This window comes from Musa acuminata, chromosome BXJ3-7, assembly GCF_036884655.1.
Source record: "Musa acuminata AAA Group cultivar baxijiao chromosome BXJ3-7, Cavendish_Baxijiao_AAA, whole genome shotgun sequence".
In the NCBI taxonomy this organism is placed as follows: Eukaryota; Viridiplantae; Streptophyta; class Magnoliopsida; order Zingiberales; family Musaceae; genus Musa; species Musa acuminata.
The window spans coordinates 37,209,831-37,237,782 of record NC_088355.1 but is presented as its reverse complement, the minus strand read 5'-3'; the positions used below and the strand labels follow the sequence as shown (position 1 = coordinate 37,237,782).

At 35.9% G+C, this 27,952-nt stretch overlaps 2 protein-coding genes across 2 annotated transcripts; both read right to left on the bottom strand.

The window, feature by feature from the left end:
• Positions 1-38: 38 nt before the first annotated feature.
• Positions 39-18,666, bottom strand: LOC103992370 (peroxisome biogenesis protein 5). Its single transcript, XM_009412041.3, has 15 exons — positions 18,325-18,666; positions 16,772-16,903; positions 16,516-16,696; positions 14,090-14,283; positions 13,467-13,718; positions 10,579-10,701; positions 8,398-8,568; positions 7,942-8,132; positions 7,433-7,682; positions 6,547-6,631; positions 2,443-2,552; positions 1,937-2,161; positions 1,101-1,166; positions 546-640; positions 39-455 (listed from the first exon to the last, which is right to left on the bottom strand). The coding sequence occupies exons 1-15, from the start codon at positions 18,445-18,447 to the stop codon at positions 377-379; spliced, it is 2,277 nt and encodes a 758-aa protein (XP_009410316.2). The 5' UTR covers positions 18,448-18,666; the 3' UTR covers positions 39-376.
• Positions 18,667-25,264: 6,598 nt separating this feature from the next.
• On the bottom strand, positions 25,265-26,854 carry LOC135642512 (anthranilate O-methyltransferase 3-like). The gene is made up of 4 exons (XM_065158722.1): positions 26,696-26,854; positions 26,211-26,615; positions 25,850-26,122; positions 25,265-25,726 (listed from the first exon to the last, which is right to left on the bottom strand). Exons 1-4 carry the CDS (start codon positions 26,774-26,776, stop codon positions 25,361-25,363), a joined length of 1,125 nt encoding a protein of 374 aa, XP_065014794.1. The 5' UTR covers positions 26,777-26,854; the 3' UTR covers positions 25,265-25,360.
• Between the last annotated feature and the right edge of the window lie 1,098 nt (positions 26,855-27,952).

Here is a 27,952-nt window from a genome sequence, read left to right as displayed (position 1 = left end):
ATGAAAAAACAAAAACATGAAACATTTGAAAATAAAAATAAAAAAACAAAAATCACCCAATTTTATTTGTTAATGCAGATACAAACTTATTTATCTTGCCGACGCATATATAAATTATTCTGTATGTGGTACCATGGTTTGTCCAACTTGAAACCACAATTTGTTGAGAGCTCTGGTTAAAAAGCTCAATCAAATTCCTTCTTCAGGTGTCACCTTTGACATGTTTCGCTCGTGGGATGCCCAACCTCTTTACGAATCATCGACTATAATAAGAAAAGTTCCTTCAAGAAAAGTCCTCTTACCAAGTGAATACTTCCCCACCGGATCTCATCTTGCCTTCCAAATCAGAAGTTCTAGTCAAATCATCTGAGCAGTTTCATAGAGGAAACTCTTTCTGAAGAATATCAAGGTTTCGCGAGTCACAAGCTTCAAACATGTCATTCCGAGACGCACAGCTGTGAAAATGGAAGTACAATAATTCTTTGTAATTGAATTTTTTTTTCCCCAAAGCTTATTTTATGCTTAAGAAATTTTCTGTGGCATACCTGAGAGAAATCCTCAAATATTGCCAGGCATTATCTGCTTTGGGATTCATAGCTAGTGCTCTAACATAGTACCGGATAGATTCTTCATATAGACCCTGAACAAGGAAAAGATAAACAAGAATTATCTAAGGTTGATGAACTTAGAAGTTAGAACTATACTAGTTTTCATTTAAACAATATGGCTCACATGGTAAAACGACAATTCTTGGTCTATTTTTTTTCATCATCACCTCAAGTAAAACTTTTTTTTCATAAAGGGGTAGAAGACAATCACCGTAAATTTAAACTTGTTCCTGAGAGAGTGTAATTTAGAACTTCTACAACACCATTTAATGGCTAATATGATTCTAATTCTGCCAATATATCTCAAAACATGATAGGCCAATGCAACTAAATGCACAAATAAATGGGTCATAAACCAAAATTTGACCACTATCTGTTTTTCTATCATTTGAATCCCAACTTTTGGTACACAGACTTCTGTTGAGGGGAAAAAAAACTATTATCTGGCAAAAGGAAAATGCTTATGATTTTTTTGATATCAAATAAACATACCTGATTGGCATAGCTTATACCCATGTTTGCCCATGCACGAACATAATTGGGTTTTAAGTCTAATGCCTACAAAGTAATTGCAAGTATAAAAGGAAAACGTTAGTACACAAACAAAGTCAATAAATGCATAAGACCATATGAATAAAATAAAAGAACGTGGTGCTTTTCTATTTTCAAACAATGATTATTCAAAGTCTTCTGCTACATCATTTTCTGGATTTGCTATATTTTCTTTTTGGAAGTACAACGCATCAATCATCACCGTCCTCTAGAAGTTGAAGAGTTTGTGATTTTCCAGATAGTGTATAGAAAAGTCAGACACCTGTCAGAAATTTGAACCTAGACATAAGCAGTTCTGAACTACGATAGATAGTTGCCTCACGCGTCCCCCACCTTCCATTTCTATAGTTTCATTCTTCAGATTTAAAGCCAACTACATGCTGAACGAACCAAGCCCTTCTAAATATTAAACCAGGACAACATGCTTGTGATCAACAAATAATAAAAATACAAGAAAAGAGCAAAACTCTCCTAACATAAGAATTGAGTTTATCTGTAAGCCAGTCAAGCCGGTGACATTGCACAAACAATTAACTTAAGGACCAAGATTATGAAGTAATCCAAGAAGAATCATTTATGCATGCAATTAAGACCATGCAAAATGAGTTAGCCCTAAATGAAATGAAATATATGCCTCACAAATAGAGCAAGAAAAATATCTATAAATTATTCAGTACATATACGAGACTATTAGGTGGGACCAAGCAGCATTAACAACAAGAACACCTGATTAAGTAACTAAACCTTATGCATAACATGGCCAAGCAATGACCCACCTGTTGGTATGCCAGTATGGCATCTGCACTCTGGATGCTATTTGCTCGGGTAGCACCAAGTTTGTTCCAGAGAGAGTAATCACGAGGCTTGAGGTTTAATGCTGTCTGGAAGGATTCTATGGCTTTATCATAATCTCTCGACAAGTTGTACAAGACTCCAAGAACTATATGGACATCAGCATCCTCAGGTGACATTTGAGCTGCCTCATTGAACAACCTAGCAACCTGATATCACCAATGGGAATAATTATTTTGCATGTAAGAAGTTCAAAAAAATAAGTGAGGCCAACCTGGGCACCAATCTAGAGCAGATATGGGACACTACTACAGTGGTGCAAAACCATTAAATGATTGTTGTTGGTATTGGTTTAGTTATCAGCAGTACTTGTCACAGATATTCTGGAATCATCATGTGAGAAGACATGGTTTTCTACTGCATCTCCTTTGTTTCATAATCTAAGAACTAAGAACACATACAATAAATCAGAAATTATTTAGATACTTACATCACCATAATATGGAGAATCTGCAAGCTCTGGAGTAGCTAAAACTCCATATTTTGGATGATTTTGGAGCCACTTGTAAAGATACCTCAATGCCTCTGGTTGCTCTAGTTCTGTAATTGAAGAATAATAGAACACATATCAGATTAAAAATTTGAAGGCGTATTTAATCTCAATGATACTGCTCATTTTTCCTTCACCAGAATCTTCAAGATATAAGAGTTGCAAGAGTGGAAAAAAACAGTGGACAAAGAGTCATCATCCACAAGGCAAAATTCTCTTCTACAGTTTAAATATTAAGAAAACATAGATCTTTTGTCACCATTGAGATATGTAAAAATCATATGCTTAATTAAGTTTAGAATACTTAAATTTTTATTTATCTTTCTATTAAAATCCTTTTAGGTCTTCCCCAACCTTTACTCGTACGACTAGCATTAATTATTTTATCTCTTCTGACTATCGCATCTAGATGTCTCCTAAGCACATATTTATACCATCTTAAATTATTTGTTCTCATATTATCATCTATCGAAACAATACCTAATTGTTTACAAATAAAAATATTTTTTTCTTATTTTTCCTAGTAAATCCATACATCCATCTCAATATTTTCATTTCGACAACATAAACATTTTTGTATATGTTGTTTTTTACTTATCCAACACTCAACACTCAGATCCATAAAGCATTGTTGGTTTCACAATAGTTTTATAAAATTTTTCTTTTAATCTCAAAGGTATCCGATGATCACACAAGACTCCTAACACCCCTCATCATTTTAACCATCTTATTTTTACTATATAAATAATATCTTTATCAATAATTGATCCAAGATACCTAAGGCTTTTACTCAAAGGAATTTCTTATCAATCTAACTTAACTATATTCTCTTGTCTATTCTTAGAATTACTATAATTGCATCTTAAATATTTATTTTTAGTCCTACTTAATCAAAAACCAATAATTTCTAAGAATTGTCTCTATAGCTCAAGTTTATAATTAATTCCACTTGAACTCTCATCAACTTAAACAACATCATCAACAAATAACAAACACCAAGGGGTCTATCATGTAAATGACTAATAAATTCATCCATTATCAATGTAAAAAGTTAGGCACTTAATGTGGATCCCTGATGTAGTCCTATACTAATAGGAAACTTACTAGATACACTCCATATAGTTCTAGCACCAATAGATACAATATCAAACATATCTTTAATAATATTAATATAATTAGTAGATACACCTTTCTTTTCCAAAACCCACCAATAATAAAACTCTAGAGAACATTTATCATAGATTTTCCTTAAGTCAATAAAAATCATATGCAAATGTTTCTTTTTCTCCCTATACTTTTCCATTAATTATCTTAATAAATAAATAACTTCTAGTTGATCTTCTAGGCATAAAACCAAATTAATTTTTAAATATATTTGTTTCAAACCTTATCCAACTTTCGATAACTCTTTCTCAAACTTTCATAATATGACTCATGATTTTAATTCCTCTATAATCTGAACAATTTTGTATGTCTCACTTTTTCTTGCAAATTGACAAAAAATTTCTTTTTCCGTTCATCAGGCATCTTTCTGAATCTCATAATTTTGTTAAATAAGCTAGTTAACCAAGCTATTCCCTTATCCCCTAAACTTTTTCAAACCTCAATAGGGATACCATCAGGTCTAATACTTAAATATTTTCAACTTCTTTAATGTGCTTTTTACTTAACTAGCTATAATTTTATGAATAAATCTATGATTATTAAATCTACCACGACTATTTATCATTAGATCGAAGTCCTACGTGGAATATTCATTAAATAAATTATAAAAATAATTTCTTCATCTTTTCTTAATCTTGTTATCATTAACAAGTATTATTCAATCTTCGTCTTTAATACATCTAATATTACCTAAATCCTTTTACTTTCTTTCCCTAGCTTTAGCAATTCAATATATATCTTTTTCACCTTCTTTAGTACTTAATTTATTATAAAAATTATCATAAGGTTTATATCTTGCTATCCTAATTGCTCTGGAGCTGAACCACTTTATACATTAAACAAATTTTTGAGCTTAACACTTCCTAACATACCATCAAAATGTTGTAGAGCTACTTATGCGTATTTAGAAAGTATTCCTCCAGAGGAATGTTGCAAATTTAAATTGATTACAGTTTCATTCAATTCAAGACCTATAAATCAAGCCAAATGTGGATTTGGATTATCTTAACAAACTTAAATATGATTGGCTTATGTAGAGTTACTCAACTGCAAATAATAGTAGATGATAGAAAAAGTTGTCAGCATCACAATCATCCTCACTGGTATCACAATCCAAGGAGTTTTGCTTAAGCTAACTATATAGTGAAATTCCAAAGCATGTTATGATAGGCCAAGTCACTTGCTCCATGTTCCTGGAAGAATGAGACTACAAGTAAAAGACCTAAATGACGGGTCAGATCTACCCTACTTGGTGCAGCTTAAGCTTATGTTACAGTGGTACCTCAGGATGTCTTAGGTCTCTTAAAATCATCAAGATGTTAAAATTCATAAGTTAAAATACACAAAGAAACAGTTGGAAAAGAAAAAAGCATGAGTTAACTAACAAATTTTAGTAGGAATTGAAAGGTTCCTTCTATAAACAGGCGAAGTTCCCGACAAACAGTTACATGACCTACTCATCAGTAGGCTCCCTGGTCACTTTTTGTCTTATAAATATTCTGGTTACATTCTAATCAAAACCAACCTCATCCTTAATGGAAAAGTTGGCTAAGAGATAATCATATCAGTTTCAAGACAATAAAGACAAACATTTGGGCAGTAATATCTTACCCTTTCAGAGACGTATAATTGTCTTTCTAGGTCATGAACAAACATCAAAACACAACAGATTTCAGAACATAATTTATGGTGTCTTCATGTCAAGAGTAAGTTGAATGCTGAAAGCATAGTTCGCATAACTGCAGAGAATTCAGTATAATTGTAAAGTTGAAGCAGGATGGATAAACCCTTGTGATTTCTAAAGGACACATCCCTGATATTGCTTGAGGCAGCAAAGTTAGGTTCATAAGTTGAGAACGTGTGCCACAAAGTAACTACACCAAGCCTGCCCAACACAGACCTAACCATGCTTTATTAATCTGAATACAATGAATTCTATGATAACAAATGTCCAGGACCTATCTGCCATCAGTGTATGTTATAGGACAAGATAAACAACCTAGAAAGCAAACTTAAGAGATGCTCCACAATGCTACAATAAGCATCATTGATGATAGAACAGAGAAAGTAGGCTTCTAAAGAAGCATATCAAGGAGAGGTCATTCAACTGGAAAATTACGTCACTCTGTATTCACTGAAAAGCTTAAACAAATGACTTTGCCATTTGTGTCCATCAGAATTTAAAATGAAAATAAGTATTCCAATAATCCAAAGTACATTTTTAATTAACATGGTTAAGCCATGTGAACCTGCTATAGAGATCTCGATGAAAATAAGGCGCTTCATGGTTACAAAGTTTAGGCTCATGCAGGCATCAGCGAATGCTTTCATATGATACTAAAATTGATTAAAAAAATCAAAGATGAAGGGAAATGAAAAAATATCGCCAAACTATGTTTATCACTAAGATAGGATGAGCTGACACAGTCCAAGGACTAACAAAAAAAATCAGCACATTGAGTTTGATAGAACTTTCACTATATGAATAACAGATATATTGTGACTATTGACTAGTGAGGCTTTAAATATATTATTAGTCCTTTCTGTAGCCTTACAAGTGGGTAACAAACCAAACATCATCTTTACTCCAATAACTTAGACAGAGGACACAAAAAAAGCCTTTTATATTTTGGCACACATAATGATGTTGGGATATCTCATGATAACACAAAAATCAACAATAAATAATGATTATAACTGTATGCAATTAATAGCAGATGAATACTATAGAATCCTGCAATACCATAATAAAAATGTACAATAGAGACAAGATGATATAGGTGATACACTGATAGGAAGGAAGAGCTGAACATTTGAGTATCAGTTGCCCAGTAACAACCATGTCAAAGTAGTCCACAGGTACAGGTTGACAGTATTTACCATTGGTATGACTCACACCAAGAGCAAGAAGAACTTCAAGGTTTGTGGGATCAACTTCTTGAGCACGCATCATGGCTGCTATAGCCTGAAACAAAAACAGGACCGAAAAACTAACACAAAACATCATATTTCAGGTCACGACAATAATATATTGTTTGCCTCCTCTCAAAACAATGACACAAAACTAGTTTGATTAAAAAAACTACTTAAGTAGCCTGTCATGAGGGAAATAAATAGGAAGGCATTTTAATTCACATTAATTGTTCATCAATATTTCAGTTCCTTTACTGCAATAAGCTGCTAAGATCCATCAAATTTCATGACACTAACTAAAAAGATAAACTGCTTAGTTAGTTAAGTTGCTGTATGTCAGAATGATAAACATTCATGTTGTTTCCTATAAAATATCATTTACTATCAGATACTAAAGGGGGGAGATTTCCTATAATTAACAGCAGTACCTAAACTACATCTTTCAACATCAACCCTGGAAATACATGCACTGAGACATGCTCTACATATGAATATTTCTAAAGGGGAAAAGTCAAAAAGTACAGACCATTGTTTGTACTTAACACTGTTGAAGGTAATATCACTAATCAAAACAAACTATTGTTTGTCATTGTTTTGAAATTTGAATAATAATTCATCCTTGTCTCTCTTTGCACAACTAATCCTATTTAACTACATGTACCCATTAACAGATAATTTAATACACGAACGTGGAATGTAAGTATTAAACAATTGGGGATTCATCAATAGACAAATTCTAGGATTTTGTGTTCTACTTAGAGTGAAAGAAAGACAATTAAAGTAAAAGAAAAAGGAAGCAAATGTCAAGCAAAAGGCTATATACAGATTCAACCTTCAAAGGTAAGACTATCACCTGTTGGTCATCATCATTCTCTGCATGTGTTATTCCAAGCAACCTCCAGCCTTCAGCATTGTCAGGATTCTTCAATACTTCAGCCTCTAGTGCAAGAACAGCTTCACTTAAAAGGCCTTTGCGGAAGAGCTCCTGCCCTTCCCTCAAAGGATTGGGGTGTCCAACATAAGGATTCATATCAGAAAATACATAAACTCCTCTAGAAGCACCAGAGTGTTGTTTGGAAGCTAACAGTTGTTCATCCAAGAAACTGCATAAAGAACAAAATGACTTTTTTTTTTATAATTTATGATTCAAAAAAAGAGGACTCTGGTATAACAAAAAAGAAGATCATCCAAAACCAATGTCTTAAGATTAGAAGCACAGTAGTAAAAAAAGAAAAACACATATTAAAAGTACAATTCAAAAACCAGAATCTATATCAAAAACAGATAGTAAGAACCTCCAGACTGTAACAGATTTAAAGATATAAAAAAATTAAATAGCAAAAGGATCCGAAGTAACTTTACTTTTCATACGTATTTGCCCAATCAGCAGCAGTACTGTCTCCTAGAGCCCCTTCAGCAACCTGCTGTCCAAATTCCTCCGCCCAGTCCTGGACGTGCAATTTGGAGAACTCATTAACCCACTGATCATCAACTCCCTGCTGCTGATTTTCCTTAACAAACTCATTTACCCACTTATCTGTTCCTTGTGGAAGCTGAAAAAGACAAGAATCTTAGTATCAGCAAATGAGGAGAGGGTAGCAATTAAATACAAGCCACAAACACTTGGCTACTATTAAGGAAAATAGTTAACCTAAGAGAAACTCAAAAAGCTTAGATTGTCATCACTAACACATATACAGCCAATAACGAGTGATTTTACACACTGGATGAGAGCAGGAAGTAAAAATTGCACTGGGGCGTAATATTTCTTTCATTATTCAGAAATGTTAACTAGAGAATGAGCTGCATTAGTCTTACGTCTTGGTGCACAAATTGATCAGCCCAAGTACTAGAACCAGCATTATACTGTGCTTGATATTCATCAGCCCAATTATCAGTGAGGGAACCAGTAGCTGGTTTGATTTGATTCTCATCAACTATTAGCTCACCACGGCTCATCTTTGATACAAACTGGAGGAACTTTGAGTTCTTACATAAAAGACAAGAAAACAAATGCAATCAGGTGATTACGGGAACTGGAGATAATATAAAAATGACAATAAATAAACTAACAACAATAACAACAAGTTACACTGTCCCAACTATTTGGGGTCAATATATGGACCTTTCCAGCCATTTTGTGTAAAGCAACATCTTTCGCAATAACAAATAGAGCATTGGGATATATTGAGATTCTTGCCATTTATTAATGTGAAAAGCTCTACAAGAATATGATATCCATTTAAAAGTGAGTATTTTAACCGACCTCTATGGATAACATTAAAGAAATTATACTATTGATTTTAGTTCCAGTTTCAGCCCCTGGACGCAGGAGCTCTAATCATTCCAGATAAGTTTTGGCAGTTTAAATGGATAGAAATCAGTATGAACAATATTCTTTCAAACAATATGTTAGAAAAGTTAACTTGATATAAAATAAAACTGACAGGTTCAGAATCAGTTTGGTGGGTCCACTAGTTTGGATTGTCTGTCACAACAGCTCAAACCTCCTCCAATATTCAATATATGACTAAATTGGAGGTGTTACAATCATTACAATACAATGGGGTCAACATGGTTCAATACACTGAAAGTCTGAAACAACCCATTCCTACAAATTTTAACCCTTAGTTTGGAGCTGAATATATATTGTTGAAAACATATTGTCCACTGGAACAACCCATTCCTACAAGGGCAAGCACCCTCCTTCATTTTCCCAATTCAGCAACTATCAGGTCTGTGAACCCTGTCCCGCCAAACCCAACTGGGCATCCTTAACTTGTCCCAAAAGTTCCTTGACTCCTTTGCTTTTAACCACACTATATTACTATCATCCTTGCCATAGTATCCCTGCCTGAAGCCAGTATCCAAAAGACGGGAATATGAATGAGATCCACAATGCCTTTATTCCGAACCGACCAAGGCTTCACTGTTATTTAGCAGTCCCATCACTAGCAGGCCACCTTTATTGGTGCGGGAAAAAGAAAAGGAAATCAGCGGCTGGCTGTGAAGGGATCGAGTCCCCTTCCGTTCCTGGACAGGGATCTTTGTCTTGATACCGAATGGGAGGCCCATGCTAACTCCACGCGGGAAGAGGTATTACGACGTCTTACTATAGCAGGGTAGCCAAGCGAATCCGATGAGGGAGGCATGCTTTCTGGATGGAAGCACCGTTGCCATTCTCGGTGCTCTCCTGTGCTGCCATAACAGGGGAACAGAGATGTTGCTCCTATGGCTCCCATTCCTACAAATTTTAAACCTTAGTTTGGAGCTGAATATATATTGTTGAAAACATATCGTCCACTGGAATTCCTACAAGGGCAAGAGCCCTCCATTTTCCCAATTCAGCAGCTATCAGGTCTGTGAACCCTGTCCCGCCAAACCCAACTGGGCATCCTTAACTTGTCCCAAAAGTTCCTTGACTCCTTTGCTTTTAACCACACTATGTTACTATCATCCTTGCCATAGTATCCCTGCCTGAAGCCTATTCCACCCCAGTGAAAGAAGTGATGAGAGTTATAAACCACAGTTGCCATTCTCGGTGCTCTCCTGTGCTTCCATAACAGAGGAACAGAGATGTTGCTCCTATGGTCCATTTTTAGGGTGGATGAAATATATGTTCGAGTCATAAAGCTAGGATATGTCAGTCCTGGGATTTTTCTTATATAAGCTAGGCTGACCTATAACTAATGCTTTTTGCCTTGGGCTTGAGCTGGATCAAGCCTTTTAAGCAGTTGGATCAGGCCAAGTTGTTATACAGACAAGCCAAGGCTCAGCCTGTTATCAGCTTTCATATGATCTCGGTTTTTGCCAGCCCCATCATGAACTCATTTTTATGCTGTTCAGGGGACCTAAGCCCAAAAGACATTTAAGATTTACGAGAAGGTGCACCATTTATTATTATGTATATGCAATGACCTTACTGAAAAGAAATTATATTAAACAATAAGAACTGCAACTTTGTGTCTGAATAACAGCATCATACATAAAGCTGCTTACCTGAAATTTTGGATCAGTATTTTGTGCTAATGTATGTGCAAGCATACGTGATTGTTCCATGGCTGCTATATGAGACATATTTGCACCTCTCACCTGACCAACCGATGCCAACTGAGATTGTTCCTACAAGCAGAAACAGAACTGTGAAGGCTAAGCACATAACCAAATAAAGATGAGCATTGAACTATCTGATGCAGTTCTATGCTAAAGGAGTAAGGATAACAATATGCAAATATGAGCCAATGCTTAAACAGAAGTGAAGCATGACAATTATCTAGTATTGGTCATCTACCTTATCGAACACTGTAAGAAGCCACCTCTAGCATTGTTCTCAATTAATCAGCCTAGGTGCCGATAGTTTAAGTATAGTCATCACTATATAAACATGGCTATTTAAACTTCCTTTGGCCTTCGCCTTGACTGAGATAAATATATAGCTGGGTTCATCCCGGACTCAATGAGTTTTGATGAGAATACAACTAATGTAAAAGTCCTTGGGAACAACATAATCTATTCTTTATTAACTAAACAGGAGGCCTACAGCCAAACAATCAATAAGACCGATAAGATGGTCAGTTAGCAGATGAGAGTTCTACAGGTAATCATAGTTCACAAAGGTTGCAAATGTTTGGCAGTTTCAATAGTCAGATGCAAACTGATTCAACTTCTTGTGAAATGATATCAAACATTAAGGGTACAACATGAAAAACCAGATTAGACAAGTGGCAACGACAAACCATGAAACTTGCAGTAGCATATGTCAACTTAAGAGGAATTTGTCTGTCTTAACTTGACAGATTGTAACAAAATGGAAACTAGTAAATGTTCATAAAGCAGCTGCAGTAGAGCGGGAGGTCCATCTACCACATAGAGCATATGCCAGTATGTGGGTGCATGTGTGGTTTGTATTAAAATATTCATGAAATATAGACCAGGTACAAATAAGAAAGAACTTGTTCAAAAAATGAATAGATTACTATATGCTGTGGGCATGCTTATCTCTTGAAATGATACATGCCTCTTGTGAAGCTATGTGGGTCACAAGGTCAGGTATGCAGGGGAACATAAACCATGAACTTTGATATTTAGCTAGACCAAATTATCTTTTAAAAAATATTCTGGGTGATGTCACCTCTAGCAGACCTGATATGCAATGGATCTGATGAGCAAGGCTCATATACAGGTAAATCCTATTATGTGAAAGACCAAATCACCCTAAAAAATTCTATGGGTGCTCCAGTCTAACTAAAAAACATTGTTTCAATCATAGTTCACACATATGCAGACTGCATATGCTGTTGCAAAGGCATATGTGTCTGTATATACAGCTGCATTTTCATGTATGACCAAATACACAAGATTTATCAACAAAGAACCAATGCTTTCTAGAACATTGTGTGTAATATATTTATCAGCAACAGAGAATGTTTGAACACGAATCTGAAAAAGAAAATAATGAGTCTTAGAATTGGTTATTCTAGTAATTTAAAATCAATCTGGAATTCTAGAAGTTAATAAGACAACATGTTTAAGTCATAATAGAGTCAGCTGTCATTAGCTCAGATTTGGATCCATATCTAACACCAATGTAGACAAAGGATCCAAATAAAATCTCAGAAAGACAAAGGTGTAGACACAATTACCATTGAATTATAGATCACATTCCAAAAGAGATTTGGCTCAGAACTAACATGCATATTGCTTACACATAATGATCTTGTTATAACTAAAATGGAACCATTATAATAGAATGTGAATGGGCCCCACATTATTCGTATGGGTACGACAAGTGCGCCATGCTTATACATGGTTGCACCCATATTTGAATTGAGCCCCGCACGAGTAAGAATGGCACCATATCGATGCCACATTGAAGTCACATCAGTATCATGTCGGAACACCTATGTAACACATCAACACCATGTCATCACAATGTGTCTGTCACATCAGTCTAATGTCAACACAACATGAAATGTAAAGTGAAGCAGTTAAAAATACAGAACTGTTTGACATAACAAAGAGGCAATTAAAGCATACAACATAGGTGGAACAACCATCACAAACAATCAATACTTAATATAAATAATACACATCACAAACAACTACCGCATTAATATAAATTATATCTATCTAATGGATCTAATTCTGACTTTCTTATTCAAGATATTTATCTAGTTATGTCCAAAAAAACCCAATAATATTTGGAATACATGATTATTAATGGATCCTACTGTAGTGATTTGCAACAAAGAGACGTCAGATTCAGGTTAGGTATTAGAGGTGCCAAGGTCCGTTGAGATCCCTAGAGCATGCATTTTAGAAAATGTAATAAGTGACAATAACCCAGCATTAGAGCAAAGGAAAGTATGATATAACGAAAAGAGATGCTGCAAGAAATAGTATAAGAAAATAAACACAAATTAGTGACTGTAAGCTGTATAGCAAAGCAGAAACCATCAATAAGCAAGAACAAAAACATAAATTTTCATCAATTTCAAATGTCTTAATTCAAGTAATTTTGAAGAGAGTCCAGGTATGCCTATTCAAGCCCATGAAAAGGCGAAAGCCATCGTCTTCCTTACCCACATTTTCCCTAGCGTACCACATTTCTTAAAGAATTTTAAGAATAAATTATCAAACTTCAGATAATGAGTGGAATTAATCCAAACTCTAACGAAAGTGCAGTCACCACAGTTCTAACGTTAAAAACACCCCAACAAAGTCAATATGACTTCAATCACCATTATGTGATGTTATAACAGAGACGTGAAATTTTATTGCCTATTTAGCTCTGTGACTATTAACAAGTTTCGGCAACATCCTTTTTTGGCAGTAGAATGTTCATAAGATCAGTTGAATAGAGATATATGCTTGGCAAAAGTCATTACATGCTCAAACTCTGATGCCCAACCATTGGTGCCATGTAGTTGTTCAAAGGAGTGGGCCCATGCCTCTGGATCTCCATTTTCCCTTTGTCGAGCAAATTCTGAAACCCATTTATCAGCAGGATTAGGCATCCCAGATCTTAAGGCACCTTGAGACTCAGTCCAATATTCCTCCAGCTCTGGATATGATCCACGTATAGGTCCCCTAAGCCGCTCATTGCCATCAATATCTAGAGAGTGTAACAAAGCATTTACCTGGAAAAGATATCTGGTTAGAAATTCGATGAGCAAAGAACTTGGAGGCACAGAACTGAAAGTGCTGGACAGTAAATGCAGAACAAAAAAAGGTAAGAACGAAACGAAATTCTCTTGAAGCTTATCTCGATAATATAAGCTATGCAAAGAGGAAAAGAGACAAATCCAGCTTGCAACTACTGGATATTTGAAACATCCTAATGCCATTATCTAAATGAGAATATGACAAGCAAACTTATCTGCATAACATGAATTGGAATGAAAATCAAGAATAATCAACTTCACAATAGATAAGAAAGATAAACCTAACTGACATCAATATCATCATTGTTGTAATATATGAAATGAGAGAAGGAAACTCAAGCAATTACCTGTGCATTAATGTACTCTTCACTTTTATCAGCAAAAATATGGTGTGCCATTATGAAGCTACGGTCACGTATGCATTGTTTGTCACCTTCAGATAACCCAAGAACTGGTAATGCTGCAGGACGAAATGGAACACCTGCACGACCACTATCAACAAAGGAGTGGAGAAATCTAGATAAAACTCCTTGTGGTGGCCCTGCAAAGAAAAGATTTATTTACACATTATAATGAATTGGTATATTTGAATATTCTTTTTGTTTCACAATTTTAGTTAATAAGGTCCTAGTGTAACATCAAAAGCTCAAGATGATTTGTGCAAGCGCACCAATTTCTGTATATGCATTGCTCAAAAGTCAAGCATCAAAATTAGTTATAAGCATGATCAGCAAAAGATTCAATAACTAAGAAAAGAACATTGCAATCAAATTAATCATATACATATAAAATAAAAATAACCTCAAATATAGAGAAAGAAGAAAATTAATAACTGGATATGAAATGGGGTTTTGAGTTTTGCACGTCAAATGAAAATTAAATAACTGGAAGAAAATTAATATTTTCAGTATTAGCAACTCTTATATGTAAACTGTTAGGACCAAAAGGTTGATGAAGTAAATGACTCATAGAGCAACTATTTTCCATAAGGGTGGCATGGTATACACAAGTTGTAATCATACATTATTTGATCTTTGTCATGCCAATCCAAACAAGTGCATGCCAGCAACAGCAACACATAGCTAAGGGCACTAAAATGACAAAGCAAGCCTGGGCAGCTCAGGACATGGGACATCAAGCCTCATGCTTTCAATTGCAACTGACACCTTATTCTAGTCACAAATTTGAGGAATTAGGATCCTTCCTTGCTTCTGGAGGAACAGGAATGCATTGTACAGTCCTTTGAGATACACATCTTGTAGGATTTTCTTGTGTTCATAAACATAACACAAGTATTGGAGCTCAGCATTTTCCGCTTTTTAGCACCCTAATTAACACAATCTGTGAAAAATGTGTCCTTATGAATTCGCTTAAATATGTGAGTAAAGAAAGTTCAAATCCCAAAGCATCTTAACATGACAAACTATTTCCATGCGTCTTCCACTCAGTCAAGCTCGTATGAGGTACTACCATCCAATAGGATACAAATATTTTCACAACTAATCTCATCTCACTAGTCACAATAATAATCACAGTGTGAAATATATAAATTTACCAACTGTTTGTCACATCTGCAAATTTAGAATGATAAAAAAAAGGCCAAAATTATCAATCAAATTATAATGATTACTAAATTGTCAACAATTATTGTTAAACACTGCCTGAAACTAGCAAAATTTGACATATGTGTGTGTTTAGCATTCAGTCTCATTTTAAACTTTGAAGTTTGAACGTTGTTGCAGTTTGATGAATGATCCAAACAGGAACATATCCAAGTAGAACTTTTCCTGGGTCTACAGATAAATGGTTTTGTAATTTAATAAACTTAGTGGTAGGGTGATTCTGCACAAAGAGCAGTCATAAAATATATTGCATTGATATATTGGAAGGTTGCTGCAAATAATCTAAGAAGAATCTTTTCCTTGGAAAATTGTGTACACAAGCACAAGCATTATGATGATGAATAAGGGCCAAAATAACCATTTTTGTGTAACTTATTCAATGCCAGTACTTCTGTCATCGTGGATTACCAAGCCAAAAACTCTTCCAATCTCAAAACTGTCTCGAGTATAAGGAGACCAAATAATGAATTATGAATGCCTACATTTTGTTGATCTTAGGCCAAGTTTGTATATGTGACACTAACTAAGGTTTGACAAAAGGAGGTGACTTCTACATGATTAGATCTTACTGCACTGAAATGAAGGAATTAATACAACAACACGCATTCAACTTCTGCTTGCTCATTTTGGAAAAGATCCATCTAGGTCTCTCATCACAAGCAACATGATAGAATCATTGCAGATAAAAAATAAATAAATAAACAACACATTAACCATTTACTTTCCTTCACAAATGGCATTTGGGTATTTTTAACCCATGAAATTGTCCTGATAAACTAAACAATTTACCACCATGAGAGGAAATAAGTACTGACTGACAATAACATGGAAGGCACAGTTTGCCAAGAGATATGTGCAAATTGGTCAGAGAGCATACACAGATACCTAAAGTAACAACTCCATTAAGCAAGCATTAGAAAAAAATAAAGCAACTACTTTATCAAAATGAGAGAATGAGCAAGAGCCTTCAAAGCACAAGAACAAGATCATGTGTTGAAGAGTGATGAACTAATAAGACTCTTGTCGCATAACATGCTCAACTGCTTGTTGCAAGTATAATTCAAGTAAGAACACAATTAAAATTTACTCCAAAGAACAACACACAATGTTGTCCATTACCCAAAATCTGAAAGAACAGCTTTTAGACATACCATCCCAAGCTGGTGGAAGCATAGAATTAGCACCACGATTGTAGATTTGTTCAAACTCCTGGAACTGAGCTTCAATCTTTCCACCCTGGGTTTGAAGAGCTGGAGGTTGATGAATTTCATTCCAAGCATCAGCAAGGACCCCATGGTCAGCAGTGCGGAAACCAGCAAGGAACTCATAGTTCTGTGATTGAAGGTCAGTGTTGCTAGCAAAGCATCTAGAAGATGAGCAAGAAATAATAAAAAAACAAGAACTAACCTGCCCAACTGGTTGATGATGCTGTTGACCCTCAGTCTCTAAGCCTGGAATTGTTGTCAAAGGAGCTCCAGTTCTGAAGTCGGACGACGGACCAGGCACATTGACTGCTGATCCAGGTAATCCTTTCAACTCCTACAAAGCATACCTTCAATCGGATCAGTAAACATGGTGGCATAATTGATTATAGACTGTAAAAGAAGTATATCTCAGTTATCCAAAGGCCATCAACTGAAATACGCTACATCACAAAGCACTTGTTTCCCGATTCAGATATGACAAGACGCCTGACAAACTGTTAAAAAAGTTCAATGTTTACTACTAATTTTGTATATATATGAACAATAATGATCCTTGTCTTAACAAAATAGGTTGAACTTCATATTAATGAAGAAATAAATGGAGAAAGGGACTAGCTAAATGTGCCTGTGACCCACTGAGCCGATACATTTGATAATTGTGGATCTTCACAAGGCCCAGAGATCAAAATGTCTAGATATATTGTTTTTCCCATATCCACCATTACAATGCATCCAGACTTATTAAAAATACTATGTAGAAATAAAGAATTATGACATGAAAATTGACGTATACAGTTTTGTAAACAAGATTTAATCACTTGCACCAAGAACAACACTAGGTAGTTCACAAACATTTTTAGCATCACACAATTGTGTGAAGATGTATTCCTCACGATTATATTAGTTCTATAAAAATGAATCGTACGTGTCTATATATTTATCCTACAACTGTTTCGCCTATGCATTTGCTTAACTTATGCTGCTGAACACAACCCTACAGATCTACTGCTGTTAATTTGGAGGCTTTATGCTACAGAATCTATATATCATTTCAACATCCACCAGATGCATTCTAAAGTTGTAGATAAGTTGCAAGACTAAAAACGAGGTGCCTTCTAAAACTTCACACCAGATATGACCAAGACATGATAGCTTGCGCTCTAAAACTAATTTTTCCTTTATTACTAACACCATTAATTCTCCGTAATACAAAACAAGAATTAAAATGCAAATCGAGCCACTTATCCAATTAGCGAGAAGAGTTAAAGGATTATGCCCAAAAAGTTCTATGTGGGGACTTATGAGGGGAAACAATTCTTTAGATTTAGGGCTACCAGATATTGGAGGGAATTAGACTACTTTCATCACTTATACAAACATGCCAATTTTTATTTAGAAGAAAGCAAAGGGCGATGTTGACCCTACCCCAATTTCCAGATCAACTCAAAGAAGTGAGGAACTTCAAGTACGAAAGTAACTTTTTACAAGGCAAACTACAAGAGAAGGAGTCCAACACGTGGATATATAAAAAAGAACCACAAAGTACGAGTTAAATTCCGACAAGAACACCAAACGAACATGAAATTTTCGGGGAAATGAACCAAGAACCACAGTGCAAAGGACCAGTTCGATTCCGATACGAGTAGCAAACACACAAAGATTTCAAGAAAATGAACCACCAAACTAGTTCGGGAACCACAAACGCCAAGGGTAAGAAATAGCTCAAAGGAAAAAGGAGAAGAAATCGAGGGGCACCTGGGTCTTGGATGACGATCCAAGAATCGCGTTCGCGAGGGCGCCGAAAGGATTCGAAGACGAGGCGGCGGTGCCGGGGACAGCGCACGCCGCCCCGCCGGTGACAAGATCCCTCATCGCCATCGCTCTTCCTCTTCCTCTCGCCTCCGCCTCCCTGCCCCCTTCGCGCCCTCCTCTTCGATTCGATCCGAAGAAAACCCCAAAAACTCGACGGAGGGCGACGAAAGCTCTCGAGCTCTAATCCCTCTCCGGTTTCTTGGAAACGTCACGGGACCAGAGATGAGATGAGATGAGATGCGATGAGAGATACCGCGGTTCGTTCCCCTGGCAAGACGTATGATAAGTCAATAACACTTTTATATTGTCGCCGCGAAGACGGAAGCAGTCGGGTCATCTTCCTGGGTTGGTTGGTCCTCACCGACTCAATTCTCATCGCGATCATATATTGGGTTTATCTTAAGAGACCTATTTGCAAGTGCCCGAGGATGCTGATCGAACGGTTGATCTCGTGAGCATGTGATAGATGCACGGCTGGTGATTGGATAAGGATAGGGAGGCTGGATTCGTGTGCTGGGCGTCTTCTGCAGGTGGACGCACAGCTGTCTCGAGACCGTCCATCACCAGCTAGTGGGTCCCACGGCAAGATCACACGGGCGGGCGAGCGAGCGCGCGTGGTGGAGCCGCGATGACGACAAGAGTAAATTCGAGGTGGGCCATCCACGCCCATCAATTGTGGCCCGATCCGTGTCGGGCCGAGCCCATATTGCACCCGGTGAACTAATGCCCATGACTTGTGTGTATTTTCCGTTGCAATACAGGATTGGGAAAGCTTTTCTCTTCGAGGCAATGCCTAATACGGTGTCATTAGATTTCTCATGGAAGGCGTCGGGTAACATTATCGGCGTATCTCAATAATTCATCAAGTATGGCATCCTAATATTAGTAATAAAGATATTAAGAAAGAACATATTAGGAAGACCGATTACCGATAATATATTATGATGATACTCTCAATCATTGCAACCATAAGAATATATTATTATGATTCTATCAATCTAGCTATGATTCTGTTCGTCAAAATATTATATATAGTATTTATTGATCACAATTGAGAAGTTTTGAGAAACAACATTTCGTCACTCGAGAAGATATGCATTAGTATATATCGATGTTCTATAGTCATCAAGCTTTGTTAGATTCAATCGTTACTAGAAAAACTCTTTATCATTCTCTCTGAACCTTCGATTGTATATTATGACAACACCAAAGAAACTTATCGATATGTTTAATATGATATTTCATTTAGGAAAAACAATGAGTTACATGTCCTTTCTCATTCATCGTTACCGATTGGAATCATCGACACTTTCTTCCATTTCTATCCAAGATTAATGCGGAAGTATCGTCTCATAAGGATATATTAGAAGAGGAAAATCCTCTATTCTGTTAGGGAAATCCTTCCTCCTAATTTGTATAAATAGGAGAGGGAACATGTTAATGTAGTGAAGCATCCTCAACTATTCAATAAAGCTTCATTTAATATTTGTTTTTATCTTCTATTATTTTTATCATGGTATCAGAGCCGCTTGCCTAGAGCAAGCTCTCTTCTCGCTGTCAATTCATCATTGTTCTTATTGTCAATTCATCATTGGTGCGACAAATCTTTCCTCCTAGGTGAATGGTAACTGTCTTCTCCATTGCCACTCTGTGCCAACGTCCGTTCCCTTCCGCTACGGCATCTCTAGTGCTACTCATCAGCTCTGCCCCACCTTTCTTCCTCGTTGTAGCTATTTTCCTTCATCTTCTGCTACAGCTTCCTCCTCTGTTGCAGTTTCCTCCTTTGCTGTAATCGCAACCACGACCAATGTCGTTAAGAAAAGCGAAGCTTCGCTCTTGCCTTCGGCCAGCGACCAACGTCGCTGAGAAAAGTGAAGCTTCACCCTTCGGCCAGCGACCAACGCCGTTGCATTCCTAAGAGGCTCCGTGGTCAATCCTCATCTTCCTCACCGCGGTAGTCTTCGCTGATTTGCCAACATTCGGCAAACTTAAGGAGAATGAAGGGAACGCCTATGCCATCACAGAAACAGCAATCGCAGCAGCAGCAGTAGCGATCTACACTTATCTTACTTATGAAGCCTCTCGCTTGTAAACAATTCTTTGCATCAATCCAAGATTGGTATCCTTGTCAGGAGCACCATCTTGCGGGGGCATGATAGAAAATAAGATGGTATCCTTGTCAGGAGCACCATCTTGCGGGGGCATGATAGAAGATAAGATTTTCCTAACTATACGAGGAAATTTCTCTATTCTGTTGAGGAAAATCCTCTATTCTATTAGGGAAATCCTTCCTCCTAATTTGTATAAATAGGAGAGGGAATATGTTAATGTAGTGAAGCATCTTCAACTATTCAATAAAGCTTCATTTAATATTTGTTTTTATCTTCTATTATTTTTATCAAATATATTATTGTTATTATTATATTACAAAAAGTGATATATTAGAAATGAAGATATCAAAAAAGAAAAAAAAAATTCTCTCCATCATACAAACCATCATAATATATTATCACTATATTACAAGAAACGATATACTAGAAATGAAGATATCAAAAAAGAAAAAAAAAATTCTCTCCATCATAGAAACCATCATAATATATTATCATTATACTCTTGATTACAAGGATTAACGATTCTCTCTTCATCACATTATTGTTTATATTTATTCTTGATCGGTAAATTTCTCACACTTTTCTTGTTTTACAATGTATATATTTCGACATGAAAACTTAAGGTTCGTCTTCTTACACGTAACACGAAAATGAGGGCTCCATCATCAGCGTAGACAGTTTGCCATATTTGTCGACGTCGGAGTCGTCGAATGGTGCCCATCTCCTCCAACCACGTAGAGGGCAACAGGACCATATATATAGGCGACGCAAGAGTTGTGTGGATGCCATCCTTTTCAGCATCAATGGTCGACACTCGATCGGCCATGATGGAGTCACATTTGTTTCCGCAATCATCTGATGCATCTCGTCGTGAGGTGCGTGGATGCAAAATGAAGTCCATTTTCTCTTTGATGCAAGTGCTACACTACGAGGACTTACTACATGCACGAGGGACGTCCTCAATCGATGATTCTTCACTCTTAAGCCGTCCTGTGTTTTTGTGACGTGTACAACACCGCCGTATGTCCATATCCATGGCATTTATGTATTCGTGAGTGCGCTCGACGTGTGCCAATCATGATCGCAACCCATCTCGAATGAGAGAATACATTATTGTATCTCAGCTGGATTTAGATGGTTAGGCAATGGGTCGTATATCAAGTATGTCCGGGTTCCTATATGCTATCTATTTCCTTCACCACAAAATATTTGTAAGGTCAAGCACTATTGCGATGGGATATGGGGCTATCGGCCAGGCTTTCTCAAAGTTATGATCAAAACATTGAAAGAATTATAGGTTATGTTTGAGAACACATTTAGTCGGAGAAAAAAAAATTATGTTTGAGAAACAATAGACGAAGACTATAATTTAAATGTGTATTCCCATAAGTGTTATTTGATAAAACTATATTTCAAAAGTCTTGAATATTATGTGATGAATTTATCATTCTAATATTGTTTTTATATTTATTAAAAAAATTATGTTTGATAAACAATAGACGAAGACTATATTTTAAATGTGTATTCACATAAGTGTTATTTGATAAAAAAACTATATTTCAAAAGTCTTCAATATTATGTCACGAATTTATCATTCTAATATTTTTTATATTTATTAAAAAAAAATATGTTTGACAAACAATAAATGACGACTATATTTTAAATGTGTATTCACATAAGTGTTATTTGATAAAACTATATTTCAAAAGTTTTGAATATTATGTGACAAATTTATCGTTCTAATATTATTTTATATTTATTAAAAATAAGTACATATTTTTATTTAAAATAATAAGTTAATAAATAAAATAAATGAATTAATGTATGTAAACCTATAATATATATATATATAATATAATATAATAAATATATATATATTATATAAATAAATATAAAATATTTTTAAGAATAAATAAATAATATTATCTTATAAAAAATATAAAGCATATTGATCTCTCGCTAAATCATTTTGATAATATTATAATTTTAGATAAAATCATATGATACACTTAAAATTTTAAAAATTATATTAGCATCCTACAAATACTGAAATGCCAATATTATCCTAATGTAGCATCAGCAAGCATTTGAACATTTTTAATACAATATTGAAGTCAAAATTGATTTAAAAAATATTAAATATCATATTCAAAATATGCATCAAATTTGTTCCCAAATATACTCTAAATTTTTAGCCTAAACTAAAATTATTTTATAAAATATGAGATGATATAATCGTACATAGACAATTCAACCATGTCATGTTCCGTCAAACGTCAAACGTCAAACGTCAAACGTCAAACTTATCGTCATTCAATACGTAAGAATTGGATTGCCGGCGACGTCCCCTTCTTCTTTCCTCCAAGTGATGGCAGGTGGTTGAGGCAAAGTTCTGCCGAGTGGACGACGAATCCAACCAGCTTTATGTGGTCACGGATGCCTAAATCTAACTTAATTTCTGAATGACATTTCACGGACAAGCAAAGCAAATCGCCACCATATATTAATTAGGTGCTGCCAAAGAAGAGCTAAGTTTTATCGGACACCATGTTATCCCTACGTGCCAGCATTAACGGATACATACTTCTACGTATGAATTTGCATTAAGTGTTGCGTGCATGTTTGTGAATTTGTCACTTTATCTTCCACATAGGATGAATACGAAATCGTTACTTCTATAGTCATCGAGCTTTGTTAGATTCAATCATTACTAGAAAAATTCTCTTTCCTTCGATTATATATTATGATAATATGAAGAAAATTTATCCATATGCTAATTAATATGATAATTTATTTAGGGAAAAACAATTAGTCACATGTCTTTTCTTACCACTTTCTTCCATTTCGATCTAAGATTAGTGCCCATAAGAGAACCATATCTCATAGGGACATATTAGAAATAAAGGTGTTACAAAAAATTAGGAAGAAGGATCCTCTAAAATTATGATAATATATTATCATTATATTAGAAGAAGTGTTGTATTAGAAATGAAGATACATAAAAAAAAAAAGTAGTCTCTCCATCATAGAAACCATCATAATATATTATCATTATACTCTCGATTACAAGCATCATGAGAATGATTCTCTCTTCGTCACAATATTGTTTATATTTATTCTTGATCGATAAATTTCTCGCTTTTCTTGTTTTACAATGTGTATATTCCATACCCGACATGAAAATTGAAGGTTGTTCCCATTGCTTTGTCTTCTTACACCTAACGTCAAAACGAGGGCTCCATCGGTGCTCGGTCGTCGTTGGAGTCGTCAAAAGATGCTCATCGCTTCCAACCACGTAGAGGGCAACAAGACCATATATATATATATATATATATATATATATATATATATATATATATATATATATATATATATATTAATATTATGCGCATGGATGCAAAATGAACCGGAAATTTGAGCCAGAATCGCAACTCCGAAACTCGTTGACTTACTACATGAGTGCAACACGAGAGACGTCCTTAATTGATGATTCTTGACTCTTATGCCGTCCTGTGTTTCTGTGATATCCATGGCATTTACGTATTCGCGATAGTGCTTGATGTGTGTCAAGTATGATCGTAACACATCTGGAATGAGAGAATATATAATTGGATCTCAGATGGATTTAGATGGTTAGGTGACGGGTGAATACATCAATCAATTATGTGGGTTCCTATCTGCTATTCATTTTCTTCACCGCAAAATATTTATAACGTGAATCATGATAGTCATAGGATACGGGTCTCCCAATCAGATGTTTAAGAACATATTTATGGTTTTAATATGTAGTCGGAGAAAGATATTTATGTTTGATAAATATTAGATGAAAGCTGTATTTGGGAGAACTGTATAGAATATTTTGTGATAGGATTTATCATTCTAATATTATATATATATATAATAGAAATTAATAAGTAAATTATAAATAAATAAATGAATGCATGTAATCCTACCAAAAAAAATTCATATGGCCCAAATATATAATAAATAAAAATATAAAATTTAAATAAATAAATAAATAAATAATATCTTATATAAAATATAAATTATATTGATCTCTCGCTAAATCATTTTGATAATATTATAATTTTAGATAAAGTGGCATGACACTCTCAAATTAAAAAAAAAAATAGTACCGTAAAGTACTAATGTTATTCTGATATAAAATTACATCCAAGTTAGATAATATTTTTTTAAAATTTTTTTTTATTAAATGCTAATCTATATTTAAAGTAAATATTAGATCCTTAATATATATCTCAAATATATTCCCAAACATAGTCAAAATTATTACCTTAATCTAAAATTATTTTATAAAAATATGAGATAATATAATCATAAAAAGCGGCTTTTAAACCTCTCCGGAAATGACTCGAGATATTGAACTACTGAAAAATGATTTTGAGACATAGACGATCCAATCATGTCACTCTCCGTCAAACGTCTTGTCATTCTGATAAGTTGATTCAGCGTGTTCATACGTACACTGAAATGTCGACTGAGAGTTCCGTCGTGATGTGGTGAATTCTGTTCAACGCGTTCATACGTAAGAATTTGATTGTCTACAACATGCCCTTCTGCTATCCCCCTTCTGGCATGTGGACGAGGCAAAGTCTGTCATCAATCAGATTTAGGTGAGGTGAGGCAAAGTCTGTCATCAATCTGAAGTTACAACTTTGCCTGCCATTTCCGAAGCAAATCGCCACCACAAATTAATTAGGTGCAGAGCTAAGTTTTATTGGCGACAATGTTATCGATACATGCCAGCATACTGACCAAATGCGGTGATTCACCACGTACGCATTTTTATTGCATTAAAGGATACATACATACTTGTATTAATTTGCGTGCATGCTCGTTCACCGCTCTCAAGCTTTTTTCTTCAAGGCAATGACCATAACGGTGTGCTTGGTTTTCTCTTTGAGGAGATGCCTCGCAACCTTGTCGGCATACAGTGAGAATAGCTCATCGAGTATGGCATCCCCGAAATGATGTGCGATCAAGGATTCCGACACAGCCCGTACACACTTCGCCACGTTCTTCCCGTTCAGTACATTGTCGAATACGATATCGTCGTCGTCGGTGTCATCGAACGGGTCCCAGTTGCACTCAAAAATCTGTGCTTGTTCCAGATCAAATAAACCTTCGTCATGGATCACTGCCTTCACTTCCTGCATTGAGGGTGTATATATTGGCAGATTGAAGGCGTCCAGTTTATCTTCTGATACGATTCCCTGAATTCAATAGACACAAGACTCGGGGTGGTCAGTTTTGTTCTTGCCGCTTCATAGTGGGACAGAAAAGATCGGATATGACGACGCTGAGGAGTTGGAGTTGAAGATTGGAGGTATACATACCTGTGAGACCATGGCATTAAGGGCCTCCGCTAATAGTCCCCACATATAGCTTAGCCCGCCATTGGCTGGCTCTTTGTTTCTTCTTCCTAGGAATGTTAATACCATTCCCCCTCCGATGCTTAGTTCCATGTAACGAGATTTGAGAAACGTGGAGAAGTCCCTCCGGTGTTGTTCTTGGTACGCTTTCACGACCTGGGGTGGGCTGTTCTCTGCAATATAGATGTTGCCCTTGTTCAGCGGAACACCCTGCACACTCTCGAGACCTTGTGGAACCTAAGACACATAGTTCATGATCAGTGATAGAACATCAAAACAGTGCAACACCGCACGCATGACATGAGAAAGCACAGTCGTGATCGACCTGAGAGAGCCACATGAGACAGTAGTTAGAGTGGAAGATGTGAACAGTGTTACGCGGGAAAAGCCTCCCGTAGAAGGAGCCGGGCATTCCCACAACGTAATGAGGCACGAGCAGGTCCCCCTTCTCCTCCTCCATCTTCTTCTCGTATCTTTCCAAAGACCGGAAGACATTATTGAAGTCATTTCCCGGGAGGTCGTTCAAGAAGAACTGGATCTCCGGTGGCTTCTGTTCCAGCCTTCGACGTAGGTCGCCGACGATGCCAAGCACCTCAGAGACCACAAGAAAGGTGTTCGGACCCGACGAACAACCGAGGTCGACGACGACCATCCTCTCAGGGAGCAGCGTCCGGTACAACTCAGCTATGGCGGTCTCCAATATGGGCTTCGTTCTATAAAGCGCTTTCTCCTGAATACAAACACAGTAAGCAACTCAGTAAACCGAAGATTGATTCAACTAATAACACTACTTCGAGGAAGACGACTAACTTGAAGTCTGGAATTAGTGGCGTAGCTGGTTTCTCCGGCTCCTCCAACCATATGAAGGGCTTGCTCTACCTTGATGGCCATCTTCTTATCTATGTCTTTTAAGAGCTTCTCGTGCTTGGCAACCGCTGAGCTCCAAGCCACAGGGCCAATACATATATATAGACCGTGATTTCTCTCACCTTCAATTTTGACGTCAATAATAATATACTTTATCACGTCATCACTCATCTTACTGTAAGCATGCGATGTGGCTTGGAAGTTGCGTGTTGTCGTGCAGCACTTACAGCCGCAATTGATATACCGTCGTCAGCTTCAGCCAGTTGGACATGGAGTCACTCTTCTTCCTCCCATGTAGTGTGTGATCAGAAGAAGTTCATCAGCATGAGCACAAAAAGGTGTTTCTGGAATTACAAGTCACACCAGGAACACGTTTTTTATTATGATTAGTCTGGAAAAGAAAATGCTACAGAAAAGTCAACATTAACACGGAAGCAAAGACAAATTCTTGCCCGTCGCAATAGATTTGAACGTTCTTTCCCTCAGTCGAATCCCTAGCATTATTCACGTGGAATCTCATAAACTTGCTGCTATAGGAAGATCCCATGGCTCTCCATTGTTGTGAACTGAAGCCCACACATTAGCTTCTCAATTTGTATACGACTCTTATATATTTCCTTTCTCAGTTAAAGCAAAAAGGACATGCTCTACAAGGAAAAAATAATAATAATCAGTAACCAACAATAGTTATCATCAAAAAATTAAAAAAAGGAATTAGTAATGTTATGAGGTCCCATGGTTAAAAGTTTTAGTGTCTAGAAAAGACACTATGGCCAACTAATTATGGATTTTAATGATAGCTTATTTTATTAAAATTCTGTCACTAAAAATAAACAAATTGATGAAACAATATTTCGATGACATTATTTGGTGATGAATAATTCTGTCACTAAATGTCTTGGTGAAAAGTTTTAGTGATTACTTAGATCTGTCACTGATTTCTGATTAAATGAAAAGAGTGATGATAATTCACCTATCTCTAAAATGTTAGATAAAAAATTTTAGTGACGATGACTTGAATCTGTCACCAATACTTATTTAGACGAAAACAATACGAGTGACAATTACATTAGCGACATACTATCAACAAAAAGAATATATATATTGTCAATAATAATTTTCTTAACAACCTATCAATATTTAATAATTTTAAAATAATACCAAAATTTTAATAATAAAAGATCCATATTATTATTCAAA